General features: G+C 53.3%; 1 protein-coding gene across 1 annotated transcript in view; it reads left to right on the top strand.

The window, feature by feature from the left end:
* ZFHX3 (zinc finger homeobox 3) overlaps nt 1-8,028 on the top strand; it is a 192,771-nt gene extending 184,743 nt beyond the window's left edge. Inside the window, exons 12-14 of the mRNA XM_026857013.1 lie at nt 4,786-4,929; nt 6,669-6,858; nt 7,908-8,028. Coding sequence (XP_026712814.1) covers nt 4,786-4,929; nt 6,669-6,858; nt 7,908-8,028 — 455 coding nt within the window. The remainder of the gene's footprint in view (nt 1-4,785; nt 4,930-6,668; nt 6,859-7,907) is intronic.
* Nucleotides 8,029-14,625: the final 6,597 nt, after the last annotated feature.

The following is a 14,625-nucleotide window of genomic DNA, read 5'->3' as shown; positions in this document are numbered from 1 at the left end:
CAGCTTGAATAATTACTGCATTTTAACAGTAAAACAGTATCTGTCTTAATCACATTTCAGAGAATTAAAATCTACCACCTTGCCTAAGTGCAGAAAGAACAGCTGGCAAAACAAGGTTTCTCTCTACGTCCTAAATGGAATCTGTCTTCACCAAGCACAGTTAGTTCTTGCCTGCTTGTTTCTATGTTAATTAAAGATGGGCTTCACAGGGACTTAATTGAGGAGAGGAAGGAGGCAGCAGCTACGCTCCCTCTCCTGTCTCTGCAGACCCTCCCCTCCTTGTCCCAGCAGACATCACTTCAGCTTGCTGCCTCGGGAGGGTGACAGTCACCGCAGTGACTGTCTGAGGAATGGGGTTTGTGAGGACTGGGATTTTTCAGGTGGGTCCCAGTCCTTCTGGCTTGCAAAGAGAGTGAATTCAAAAGGGTCATGAATGCCTCAACCACTTGTGAGCTTCAGCCATCCCACCAGACTTGAAATTGTGGGGACAGCTATAGGGGTCAGCTTGGACATGACCGAAGGTGTCAGCTCATCCTACATCAGAAATAATTTCTGGGCCTTGGGTTGGCTTCACAAAACCAAAACATAATCTGGGGAGTCTTTCGTCTCCACTAGCAATTAATCAGCAATGCCCCCCAAAATTACTGTGAGGAATGTCTGTATTCTGTTGAAAAATGAGACCTGTCTTTTTTGCCTAGGAAAAAAGGCACCCTTTGATCGTCAGTCACAGCTTCCCCCCGTGCCTGCAAAGAGAAAGATATTCCTGTCCTCATGGGCTATAGTCTGTTTGTTCCTCTTGCTCAGCCTCTGAAAATCTTAGCTGTCCTTTGTAAATGTGCTACGTCTGTGATGGAAGGAGCTGCTTTCCTCCAGACTTGGGTCAGGAGTCCTTGAATCGACCCAGAGGATTGTTTAGAACTGGGGAGCTGGTGCCTGGGGTATCTACGCCTTTTTTGGGGGGAGGGAAGGAAATGGCTTTGCAGAGGGAGGAATTTCAGTCTGAATCACAAACTGTAATTTTGTTCGAAATGGAAGAGTAGATGCAGTGAAAAACTGAAGAGGGAAGTGCCTTGAACTCCTTGAAAATTCCTGAACTTCCTATTAATAGATCTCTGTTTAAAATAATGTGAAAAATTAAATCTCTCTAAGGCATTGAATCATGTGCGTTCCCACGAGTGCTCAGCATGTGTCTGCACTCCACATATCTCAGCAGATGCTGTCCCTCCCATATTGGCTCCAGGCTTAGATTGCAGCAGGAACCTTGGTGGGTCCTGCAGCATCTCAGCTTTGGAGATTCATAGCTGGCTTGATGATTTTATAAAACATTTGCGTTCTCCATACTTTATTAGTCACTGACAGACTCATTGTTTATAACATACTTCTCAGCAAGCTGTTTGCGACTCATCGCCCTGCTTGCTTTATAGTCTATAAATATTTAATTCTTTAATAAACTGCTTATATGTAATATCAAATGACTGATGTACTTCTCTCCCCTCTTCAGCAGTACTACTATTTGCAAAACAGTTCTTTTGTTTTTTTGAATAGCAATATGTTCTATAAATGCTTGAATTTCCTTTTTCTAAATAGCAATTTCTTCAGGGTATTTGGTAAATTGACAAGCAGAGCAATGGTTCCTGTAGTGTTGGAAGAGCTGCCCCTTCCTAAAGCCTACGTGGGGAGATTCACTTCCAAACGGTCACAGACTTGTAATCAGAGAATGTTTGGGACACTGCAGATAATATTTCACACTCGTGCATGTTAAAAAGTGGCAGCAGCCTGTATGAGCCAGAGCACCTTTGCAGAGCTGCTGAGGGCAGGTTCAGCACTGGGCAGAGGGGGTGCCCCTGTGCGTCGCTGCCTGCGTGTTGTCTGTAACACTCTCCTTGCTCATTTTCCCATCTCAGTCTCCTTCCTGCTCCTCTTCCGAGCACTTGGAAAAAGAGCAACACAGGCTAGGCTTTTGACTCCCTCTTGCTTGGGGGTGTCTCTTGTCCGGGAGCAGGCAGAAGGCTGCCAGCAGTACTTGGCCTCTCCTTCCCTTGGCCCCCTCCTGGAATGTGGGTGCTCCCTGTGTGGGACGGGAGTGGGAACTTTGAGAACTGCAGGAAAGGTGTCAGCCAGGCTTGGCTACTGCTAGAGCCCTTGGCCTGACTCGCAGCCTGCTCCTCATCTAGGTCAGAAAACCCTCCTAGGCTTTGGGAACAAGCTCTGGTCGGGGTGGACAGGGCTGTCTTGACCACACCAAGACCCTTGGGCAGAGGGGAACTGCCCTGCCGTGCCCCCAGCTCAGGCTGCCCTCAGGGTGGCACAGGAGCTGTACCACCGCCTCCTGCCCGTGGCCCGTCTGTCAGTCCCGTCTCACCCTGTCCATGGTCTGTCTGTCAGTCCCATCTCACCCTGTCCATGGCCTGTCTGTCTGTCAGTTCCGTCTCACCCTGCCTGTGGCCTGTTGGTCTGTCAGTCCTGTCTCACCCTCCGCGTTAGGTCAGGTTTCTATTTAGGCTCCTGCCCTGTTGCCCCCTTCCCTTTCCTAATGCGTGAGGCTCACAGCATGCAAAGATGCTGCTCAGGATCGAGGTCCCTGCTGTGCTGCCAGGGCAAAACAGGTCAGGGGGAGGATTCATTACCTGGAACAATGACAAGGGCATGGCACGAGCACGGCCTCTCTGTGGAGCTGTTTTGTGCTTGTTTCAGTTACTCCATATTCCCAGGCTCCGTTGGGTTTTACAGAGCGCTCTGTTGTGTGAGCTGCTTTGAGGCTGGAGACCACAAGAACGGGGCAGGGTCGGGCAGCACCTTCCAGGTTTCTGTTCCACAAGGTCCAGCCCAGCAGTGCCACCATCCTGGGCTCAGGAAGCAGTTGGTTAGGGATGGCGTGGGTGGAGGTGATCTGCTCAGATCACTCCAGCTCATCAGAGCTGCTCAGTTCCTCAGAGTAGTCCCTCTTGGGGCTGCTCGCTTTGGGTCTGGGTTGATTTTAGCATACAGGTTCCTTTCCATCAGGACGACAGCATGTCTTAGCTGTGCAGTCATGGGCAGGGTAGTCAGATCTCACTTCTGAGTTAGGTTGATGATTGGGTTATCTCGTGTCCTGAATTTGTTCATGCTCTTTGAAACTGTGAGCAAAGAGAGCCTGGATTTAGGATTGTTGCCCAGGGGTGGTACTGATGTCCTATTTTTGATGAGAACTGGCAGTCTGTTGCCTTCTACTCAGCCTCCTGGGTGCCTTTGCAGAAGGGTGTGTGCACGTGCATGGCAGGGACGCATTTGCTGAGATGGGGAAGGAACTGGAGACAGACGACAGCTAGATGGGCCCATGGTCAGGAGTCTGTGAGCAGCAACTTCCCTCTTTGCTACAGGTCGTTGCATCCTCTGCGTGCTGGTCCTTAGACAGGTACTGCTAGAGCATCATCCTCCCGGCTGGGGCTCTCGGTGCTCCCTTTGTGATGGGCCCAGCCTAGGGAGACCTGGCTGCTGCCTGCTTAGAGCTCCACAGCCTCCTGTGGGCAGGTTCTCGTGCCACCTCCGTCTCTGTGACCAGCGGCCAGCAGAGCCACTCCTCTCTGACAGCTGAGGATCTGCTCTGGAGTGTTTCTAGAGCCGCAGGTAAAGTCTGTGCATGCCCACAGCGTGGGAGGAGAGCAGAGCTCACAGCGGGGCCTGCCTGCAATAGCCTTTCCTCTCTGTCCTGCCGCTCGGGTAGAGGAGAGCGATGCTCCCGCCCCGGAGACCAGCTCTGGCTGCAGCTTGAGCCTTGCCCACGACCATGGGTGTGGTAGAGGCTGAGGAGGCTGCGAGGGCCTCAGAGCAGTTCAGGATCCGTGCAGGGTTCAGGATCCGTGCAGGGCCAGCACGCAAGGCACAGACCTTCTGAAAGCTGAGCTCAAATACAGCTGATGTGAGGGTGTTGCTGTTTGCTGCTGGCCCACTGCATCTTATTTAGTCCACCCCTTGCTGATGTACTCCAGTGCAAACCCCTGGCCCAGAAGAGCATTTTTAGCCAAACAGAGTAAGTAGCAGGAAGTCCTATTTCCACACACATGTATTTGTACTGGTAATGTCCTGTGGGACCATTCACTGCTCTGGGAAAATGGGTGAAGGTGGATGTGGGCAGGTCCCGGCTCCCTGTCCCCCATGGCAGCCTCCTGGGTGGCACAGTGGCCGGGAGCTGCTCGGCCCCAGGCCCTGCCACAGCTGAGCCCCGTGCCTGCTGTCCTGTGGCGGGGATCCGCGGGGCGCCGGCAGAGCTGGGTTCCTGCGGAAGCGCACGCAAGCCTGGCATCGGCAGCGCCAGGCCCTCAAGGCTGTCATTGGGCCCTTCCTTTGCCACCGCCTGGGCACTTCACACGTTCTCCCTCCGGTTCCTCTCCTCCCATCCCCCTCCCACCACACACTGCGCTCAGATTTCTGAATGAAAATTGGGAATTGCCCGGGCATCCGTCCCCCGGCATGCAGGGTCTGCCAGCGGCGAGTGCGCCTGCTGCCCAGGCTTCAGCAGGAGCCATGGCAAAGAAGTAAATCCCGCGGCGAGCTGCGCTGTTCCCTAATGAGCCTGTTTGTCCCAAGCACCGTGCAGAAAACCCTCTTCTCCTTGGCGATAACCTTTCTGCGTATTCACATTATGCATGTATTCATGTGACTTCCTCTGCCTCACCGCCACCTCTTCAACTCATTTAAATAAAAATAATTTATGTGGACATTCCTTCAGTCAGGATTCCCCCCCCCATAATATTTCGTGGATGCTGTGCACCCAAATGGGGTCGTTATGCTTTCGCATATCATTAGGGCTTTATAAAGAACAACAGCGACATCTGCATGTGCCGCAGCGCTACAGAGATGGGGGAGAATACGGAAAACAAACCCCAAATGAGCTCCAAGCTCATCTGGCTCTGTCTTTCCTCAGCGCCTTCGCCACCACCATGGACACAAGTAATTGTACAGTGTAATCACATCACGGCTCATCTGAATATTCATAACCAAGACAAAGACTTGGAAGAGAAGAAAAGTGGGGGAGGGAGAGGAGGAGAATTTAAATATAAAACAGCATTTCACTTTGAAGCAGAGTTCCGCATTCAGCTCAGGAGATTGTCTTGATACTGATATTGTCTGTCTGTCTGCTGTTCGGAAGAGGTGGGCAGTGGAAGCCTCGCACACGTAGCCCCCTCCGTGGAGGAAGAAAATAAAGCACAACAACAAACAGCGACAGAACTGCCCCCAGAGAAAGTGATATTTGAAGAGTCGCCAACGGTGGCTAACCAGCTGCTGTTTTTCCAGGAAAGAAACAGTCTATTGAGGGAGCTTTATAAAGACCCCAATTAATATGTTGTGCATGTATAAGATCTACAAAGAGCCCACTGTGTTCCTCCCCCCGCAACCACCACCTTCTCTTCCTGATCAGTGCCAGTGGAGAAGGATCTGAGCTACCAAATAATTGATTAATCACTTCAGCAGTGACAACACCCCTCTCCAAAATAAAGAGAGAAGAAAAACAAACACAAAAAGAAGCAACTGTTCGCTAATTAGTGTGTAAATTACCGCTGGTTCCATCCTTCTTTGTACCTTTGAAAAGGAAAAGAAAATACAAGAGAAAGAGTAGAGAAATATAATCCCCATTCTTAATGTTTATGTTGTCTTCATTTCTTTTGTATTACTCTGATATCCTTTACTAGTATTAACCCAGAAGGGTGGTGTTTGTTGAAGCTGTGGCTGGCTCTGCCAGTTCATTCCCCAAAGAGCTCCTATTTCCATTCCACTGGAGCTTATATTCCTTTAAATGTCTAGCGCAGCATCATTTCCCCCTTTCTAATACATCACTCTGCTGGAATTAGAAGAATCCAAGGTTATATCCAACTTCAAAGGTTTCCAAGTCATCATGATTTTAGTAAAAGTAGAAGACAGATGATGGAACAAGTGCCTGGCTTTTGAAGATAGGCATCATAGGGACCTTCCTCCCTCTGTCTCTTTCCCGCTCTCCCTCTCTCTCCCCCCAACTTTGTACCTCTCCAGCTCTGAATGTCCCGCGCTAGCGCGGTTTAATGATATGCAAATGAAATATGCATAAAACCATTCTACTGTATGATGATTAAACACTGGAGACATTAACCGCCGACGCTTCGCTGTTTGACTATAATAATCTTTCCCGAGCATCCACTTTGATTGCGGAGTTATGGAAACCCATAGCAGTTGGCAGAGAGAGAGTAAGAGAGAGAGACAAGGAAGGAGAGATGCAGGGACGCATCACCCATCTCTGCATTTATCCCACTCCAGGAGACGTTTCCCCCCCTTTGTACTGCGTTCCTACTGCTGTCTTTTGTAATCCATCCATGCGGTCGCACCAGGGCGATTAACAGGAAAAAAACCCTCTTTTCTCTTAATGTTTCAAAGCTCATTAGCCAAACGATTATTCCTCATTAACAGCGAAAGCTCATTCATTAAAAGAAAAAATATGCCCAAAAGATGCCAGCGCTGTTAATCCCGAGCCCTGTAGCTGGGCTGTAAATCCCATGCTAGTATTTTCCATGCAGAAGGGAAGCGCGCCAATCCACAAAAAGGAAAAAAAAAACACAAGTAAAAAGAAAACATTTTGTGTGTTTTGTAAAATCCGCAAGAGAGGCAATTAATATTCCCGCTGTATGACTTTATTTTTTGTCTCTCCCTTTTGTTTCCAGTGCCCTTCCCTGGCTCAGCGCCCGGTGCCAACAGAACACCTTGCCGGATCCTCAGCAGCGCAGACACCGTAAGTAGCCGGCTGTCCCTTGACGCCCTCTTCCAAAAGCCCCAAGCCCTCCGGACCCTGCAGAGCGCCCGTGCAGCTCTTTCCCTCGCTCGCCCCTCCGGAGTGCCACCTGGGTTTCACAAGTAGCACCTTCCAAATCTCTCTGTCTTCAAGTTTGTGCATGTCTGTGTGGCATCCCTCCTCCTCCTTCACTCCCATAGTGGATCTTGTAAAGGGCTTCAGATCGGCCCCATTCATCTCCCTGGTGATAGCAGTGAATGTAGATAAATCTCTGCCTGCCTGCTTGCTGCTGGAGTATGATTTTTATTTTGTCTTCGGTGTATACCTAGGTCAAAAAGTGGGATGTATACTGACGTTGGGTGAGTGTGTGTGTGTCTGTGTCTGTGTCTTTCTCACTCTGTGTCTTTCTCTCTCACCCAGCACACAAACATACATCTCCCGGCATGTGTGTATGTGCATGACATGCGTGCACACACATCGATACCCACACACAGACGCGTGCCTGTGTGCACAGAGGATACACACGTCTCCGCCATGCACACCCCCGCACTCACACATCTCATCTGCAATTATCTGAGGCATTGTGTGCATGTGTGTCTGTGTGTCCATACGCACACACAACAGTGTGCGTGTGTGCATACACCGGCATCTCTCGCTACACCCATAAACATTCCCTCTCCTCCCAGCAGAGGCTGTATGCAGCTGTGATCCTGCCCTATAAGAGCGGTATTCCTCCCTTCCTTTGGCGTGCTATTCGGAGACCTTCGTGCTCCCTTCTCGGAGTCTCTCCTGAGCTGCAGAATTGGCATCTTTCCCTGAGGTTGTCCGAATGGCAAATGGCATCGTTTGTAGCTTGCATTCTTGCAGCTTCTCATGGCATTTCTCTCTCGATGTCGGCTACTCCCTTTTGTTTGTTGTTGACTGGGCTGGGTGTGGTTGGGTTTTTTTTGGAGTTAATTGTAAACGAACCTGAATGGCAAACACGCCAACAGCTTGCGAAAAAAAAACCCAGAAAAAAAAAAAAAAAGAAAGCCCCACACAAACGCCTTCTGCTGCGACAGATGCCCATGTTGCCCCTGGCATGGAGAACGGGCACAAGGGGTTTGTTGTTGAGGTTTTTTCTGTCGCTGTTTTTATTGTTCGCATTTCCCTTTTCCATTTATTTTTAAAGACTCCAAGATGCCGGCCTCAGCTTGGAACGGAGCGGTGTCATGGCGGAGACGACGGCCTTTGTCTTGCAGGGTGTGAAAGCATCCGTTGTGCTGGCTCCACTGCGGCAGAATGACGTTTAAAGGGGGGAAAAAGTGCTGAAAGTCCGAGTTGTGCAGCGCTGGTGGGGGAGTCTCCGGCCCCACAGCGGTGTGCGTCCGAGGAAGGGCTCGCAGCGGAGGAGCCTAGTCTGTAATCCTGGCACTCGCGCCTCCGATCGCTGCCTGCCGTTTGCTCCTGGGGGTCTGGATAATCTCCCCTGGCTTTACCGCACTGTCTGGCCCGCGCACAGGGCCCCCGTAACATATACCCGCTGCCGCGATCGCAGGGAGCTGTGGCGTTGCCACTGAATGGATGGCACTGTGCCAACTCCGCTGCCATCCGCCCTTGCAGCTCTTTTCCTCCCTCCTCCCTCCCGCTCTCCCCTCCTCCTCCTCCTCCCGTCGACTTGATGTTAATTAACACACGGGTTAATTGATTTTAAAAGCTGAAGAATTACAGTTAACTTTTCCCACAGGGTATGGACGCCAGCCGCTTGGCACGGTTCTGCCGCTTGCGCTGGTGCAGGGGGGCAGGGAAGAGCCCGCAGCAAAACCAGCGACTGCGGCGGACGGACGGACGGTCGTCCGCCTGTTGGAGTGCAGCTGGGGGTGGCTGACGCGCTCCTGCCTCGTCCTCCCGACATGTCACCGCTATATTTCGCTATAAACAATCAAAGCAACCCCTCCCCTCGCCTCTCCCAGCCACCCTCCTTTCAGAAAGGCGAGCTCTGCTGAAGTTTAGTGAGGGAGCCGTCCCCACCCAAGGCTCAGCGCAGCACAGACATGACCAGCCTCTGTGGGGTCTCAGCGTGGGGCTCCCCGCCCCGCACACCCTGCCACGCCTGGGCTGGGGCACCGGGGACCGCTGCCTGCTACGGGCTCGTCCTGCCTTCCAGGGCTCCGTTTCCTTCCCTTAATTGGCTCAGATACGTCGCTTGGGGTGAAGCATCTCAGCCAGGGGAAAGTTAGTTCGTTGTAATTACGAGAGAATTAAACCATGTGAGGGCTTTGTTTTTTCGCTTTCACCCTCCCTCGCCCCAGTCTCTGCCGCAAGTGAGGGCGAGTGGTGGTGCGGCTGGGAGGCGCAGCAGTGCTGGGAACTTGCTGCTTTCACCTTCTCGTGCTTTCATTTTATTTCATTTTGTTTTTTAAAAGCATGAAGCAAGTGAAGCGACGAGAGGAATCCATTATGCAAATCAGGTCACATTTGCATAATGTCTCATGACTGGAATATGCAAATGAGTTGTATAATTTATGAGTGCCAGTGTCTGTCTAAAAGTGTTTCCCAGAATTTATAAAAAGTGAGACGCGGGGAGGGCAGCTGGGCTGGCTGCCCTGCCAGGAGGGCTCTGCGCTTTCTTTTCAAAGTCTTCCTTGAGATCAGCAGCTCAAACGCTCATTAATGAGAAACAAGCCCCCCTTCCCACCCTGTCCCCTCGGTTTATTTTCTGTTTCTCCCTCTGCCAAGCCCCCACCTGCTCCCTTCGAACTTCCCTGGGAGGCGTTTGGCTGGTGCGGGGAGCGGGACGGCAACGGCCAGGCAGTCCCGTGCTGGGGGCTCACCCCGGTGTCTCCAGGGCTCTTCCCAGCAGGACAGACCCTGCCCTCCAGGCGAGCGAGCGCCGTGGGCACGGCGTGCGGCAGGAGCTGCGCCGAGAGCCTTGCTCCCTGCTCCGGCAGGCATGGTGGGATTACCGCTCGTTTGCGCTGCGCCGCGTCCAACCTGTGCTCCGAGGCAGACCCGTGCTGACCTTGGGGAGAGCTGCAAGGGCAGCACAGGGGTGGCAGTGCCCATGGAGACAGACTTGAGCCTCCTGGCCACAGCCAGCAGTGCTCAGCTTCGGCACTGGAAAGGTCTCTGGAATATCTGGAAATGCGGGACAGGTATCAAGACTTATTTTTTTCCCCTCTTCTCTGCACATTTGGAGACCTTGGGAGCACCGGGAGAACGCAGGTAGGCTGTTTCACACAGGGACGCCACTGCTCAGAGCCATCTGCAGAGGGAGAGGGTAAATAATAACAGGCGCCGGCACGTGGAGAGCGGCGGTGTGGCGCTGGCACGGGGCCCTCAGCCTGCCCGCTCCAGGCGGTGTCCAGCCCGGAGCTGGGGGCGGCTGAGCCCAGCGCTCGGGGCAGCTCAGCGTCAGCCTCCCTCAGCTCGGGGAGGTTCCTGACAGGGCTTTGGGGCAAGAGAGTGGGATGTGCTTTTCTTGAGAATCTGCATTTCAGTTGTAAAAAGTGTATGTGTGTATCTCTCTGGTTTCAAAACAAGATTTTTAGCGTTAGTTACCACCTAAAAGGATGGATCTCTCACTTCCAGTCAGTTTCAGAATAACGTGGGTCTGTGTGGTTTGTTTAGTAGGTGCAGATCTTGACTGGGACAGTGCATATCCTACTGAGCGTCTCCAGAGCAAAGTAGTGAAATCGTAAACTGTGCTTTTACCTGTGACTGTAGGATTCCTGGTGGGGGAATGCGGAAGGACCCTCTGCATTAGGTATAAGGAGGGCAAAACTGGCACTGTCTTGGCAAGCAGACGAGAGGCAGTGGGACATCCAGACTCCAGGGCACTTTTTGCTTATGAGTGCTCAGCTCCAGAGCTCCCTCCTGCACCGAGGGCGACTGTCCCCCGCGCTGGTCCTCACCAGTGCAGGTAGCAGAGGAGTAGCTGAGTCTGACCTGGAGCCTGTGCAGGGTCGGGGCCACTGGGAGCAACCCGTGTGCCTGCCGAGGGCGGGAGACAGCTGTGGGGGAGTGGTGGAGCTGTGGCAGCGGGCAGGGGTCGTCCACAGCCTGGGGACTGGTGGCCCTGCAGTGGCAGGAGCCAGGGCTGTTTTTAACCTCGAGGCGAACCACCCTGCCTCGCTGGTCACAAGAGCTCCTGTGAGCTGGAGAGGAGCGGGGAGCATCCGTGTAGCTGCCTGTGGGGTGTTTGGTGCGCCAGGCCGAGTGGTTACCCGGGCAGCACCCGGCAGCCCCTCGTGGGGCAGGAGAAGGCCCTGGGTCTGCGGAGCACTCTGCAGGCATGGGAGGGAGAACCCACAGCTCCGCCTGGAGCTCGCCCCTCTGTGCTCTGCTCTGCACAGGGTGCTGGTCCTAGGGCCCCAACCCTGTTGCCGCTTCTAGCCCAGGTGCCTCAAGGGGAACATCAACAGCCATGGGGCAGAAGTGTCCCTGCTCCTCGCCTTCTCTCTCCGGGCACAGGACTCCCTTCCTTCCCCTGGGCAGGGCCTTCTATCTGCATCGCTTTTTGGTGTCCTTATAAAACTGCCAAAACTCATGAGCATTCTTGTGTTCTTTGAGGCTGCGCTGAGGACTGGTGAATGTCCCGAGTTTTGCCTTTGGGAATGAAACAGCTTCTCTAGGGTAGGAGAGTGAAAGCTCCTCCAGCACATGCACTGAAACTTCCCTATCGAGCAGATGATTTTCTGGTCTGTGTAGGTCAAGTAACAAGGGACAGTGGCACGGGGAATCCCTCACACAGCATCAGTCGGCCATTTACTGTCTGTGTTTCTACTGAGGTGGTGGTTTTTGCCAGCTGGACAGAGCGTGCCTGACAAACCCTTGGTGCTTTCTTCCAGTGCCCTCCTGCGCTTGGCCTCTGTGGTTCCCCCTGCACGCTGGAAGGGTTCTCTGCAGCTCCACCCTTGAGACTTCCCGGGCCTTTGTCTGCAGCTGGTGCGCTCTGTACCTGGGTGGAGGTAAGCCTCTGAAACACTGATCCAGCACCCTGTGAGCTGAGGCTGCTCCGCACGTGGGGCCCTCCCCAGCAGAGCCTCCTTCAGCCATGAGCCTGCTCACAGAACCTGCCATAGTGACTCTGCCAGGAAGAGTTCCCACGTCCAGTGCAGAGGCCATGCTTTAAGGAATCACATCCCTCCGCCACCTTCCGTTCCTCAAGTACCAGGGCTGGTTTAAGCAGGGGGGTGCAGTAACAGGTAGCCACCAGGACCTCCAGCTCCCCCCTCACCTCCCCCGGGTCAGGCACACGCCATCGGGCGAGGCCAGCCTAGGTGGGGTGTACGCTCCGGATCTTCCACTCCCAGCGGTGTTGAGCTCCGTGGCAGCGTGGGCTGTCGATGCCAGTGCAGTGACCCATGTTCTGAGCTGCCAGCTTTGTCCCACCCTCTCTCAGGTTTGCGCAGGGAGGGCAGGGTGCAGGCAGAGGTCTGAGTACTGCTCTGAACAGGCCCGTGAAGGCACCAGTCTGCCAGCAACAGGCATTGGCCCTTGGCGTCGCGTTACCAGCCTTGGCACACCTGATGGATGTGCCTGACATTGTGAACGGCTCGTCTGCATGGGGCTTATTGCCTGATGGTTGTAGATAGCAACAGTTGTAAGCAAAGTGTGTAAAATCTTTAAATCTTTAACAAATCTCTCATTAATCCCAGCTAAGTAGATTAAAGCTGACTGCAGGCTTTAGAAGGAAGCAAGCTGATCACTTGTAGGACAGAGAAAGTATATACAATGAAAAACAGTTGGACAGATAGACTGTAATGTGCAGTTCCTTTGTTCCTGGTCTAGATAAAACTAGGATGGCAGTCAGACCACTGGACCTGGGTTCAGATGGAGCCACAGATTCAATGAGAGGAGAGTGTGGAGCATGATTCTGTACAACTATCAGAGATGCTACAGGCAGGTTTTGTCTGTGCGCTGCAGCCCCAGGAAATGAAGCAGTTCTGTATGAACGGTGTCTTCAGAAAAACAAGAGGAAACCTGCAGATCAGGACCCTTTACAAGGTTCAGCTGGATGTTAAGGTCCTGCGCATCAGCAGGGCCTGTTCACGGCCTCGTCGCTCTCACTGGAACTGATCTGTGTTTGTAGACATAACTCGTTGGCAATGAAACGGTTAAACGTCTCAGCGCAGTGAAATTCAACCAGATACTTACATTTTGCTTCAGTAGCTGAAGGAGTGGCTCTTGTAGGATTAGGCTCTTATCTGGAGTGACTCGGGGTTTCTCTTCCTTAGAACCACGCCTTCCTCCTCCGCAGTCCCGTCGGGGTGTGACGCACCTGCACGCCACTCGCTCTCCGCGGGCGGGTGGGGGTGAGGGCCCTTTGGCAGAGGCCGGACAGGCATTTACAGCCCCTCCCTGCTGTAATTCAGCAACGTGCTCCTGGCTGGTGCCCTCCCCCTGCCCCCCGTCAGCGCAAGCTATCTGCCGGCTCGCGATTGTCCCTGGCTCCTGCTCACCCAGGGCCACACACTGTCATTCTTCCTCGTGCTTTGCCTGTCCCAGTCCCTTATTTCAGTGATTTCACTTTCTTTGCCAGTTCAGTGGTTCTGCTTTCTCTGTCTTTGCCTTCGGCTCTTGGCACAGTGGTGTCCCGACCAACAAGGACTGGGACCTTCTGTTCCAGCACGTAGATATGTGCTTTTCAGAGGTGGCACCTTGATTGGTTCATGGTGGTAAAAATTGCAGCAGTACCTACTGCTCCTGTAGTCGCATGTCCGAACAGAAAGGCTGATGTTAGTTCCTGAAGACTCAGGGTGACAAGCAGGTCAATGTCAGGTTTTCTGAGTTTGGTGCTAAGCAAGGGAGAAAAAGTGATGCAGGATAAATCTGCTGAAGGGACGAGTGCTGCTTGGGCAGCAAAGCCTGAGTGAGTCTGGGTCCGCAAGAAGGGAGCTCTTGGTGCTCTCCCCACATGGGCAGCTGGTGTTTTGCTCTTCAGAGAGCAGCTGAAATCAGAGCACCCTGTGGGCAGGGCAGGTGGTCACGTCCCTCTTTACCTCATTGGGGAGGTGGGCAGGACAACAGGTTTGATGCAGGTTATTCAGCCTGGGCCTTTAGTGGCAGAAGGAAGAAGCTGGCAGAAGGTTTCAAAGCTTTCATAGCAATTGGTCTCCTAAAACAGCAACACTTCTGTTTTAATGAGGGGATGGCTGAAAATCAAGAACCGGAGGGTGCTCTGCTTCTCCCCTACTTCTACCAAAAGGATGAGAAATTCTTAGGGCTGCTCTCAGATGATCGCAGGACATTGTACTTGAATGCTGTGATCTGCTGCCCCTGCTCCCCAATAGCTCCCCCACCCTGCAGTGCCGAGGGGCGCAGTAAGTAGGTTAATGCTTGCTTTAGGGTTTGCCTGAGGGTGAGAGTTCCCCACAGGAACAGTGGAGTTCCGTTTGGTGTGTGCGCATGAGTTCATAACCTTCAAGGTGAATGAATACCAGATAAATAATTAATTTCTGAAGACAATTTGAGCTGCCAGAATCTTCCCCCGTCTCCACCAGAGCCAACTCCAGAGGGACTCGGTGCCGGCCAAGGCCGAGCATCACCCGCGGTGGGGGCGCCTCTGGGATAATGTATTTAAGGAGGGGAAACAAATGCTGGGCAACAGCAAGCGCAGCAGGAGAGAGGAGCGAGGGCACGTGAGAGAAACAACTCTGCAGCCACCCAGGGCAGCGGAGGAGGAGGAGAGGAGGTGCTCTGGGCACCGAGCAGAGGTTCCCCACAGCCCCTGGGGAGGCAGCTGTGCCCTGACCCAGGGAGGGCACCGGGGGAGGAGGTTCCACCCGCATCCCAGGGGGACCCCACGCTGGAGCAGGGGGAATGTGCCCGAAGGAGCCCGTGACCCCGCGGGAAGCCCGTGCTGGAGCAGGCTCCTGGCAGAGCTGCGGCCCCATGCAGAGGAGCCC

The sequence above is a fragment of the Athene cunicularia genome (genome assembly GCF_003259725.1).
Source record: "Athene cunicularia isolate RWA chromosome 11 unlocalized genomic scaffold, athCun1 chr11_part2, whole genome shotgun sequence".
NCBI lineage: Eukaryota > Metazoa > Chordata > Aves > Strigiformes > Strigidae > Athene > Athene cunicularia.
The sequence above is the reverse complement of the archived record's forward strand: the minus strand, read 5'-3'. Positions and strand labels throughout refer to the sequence as shown.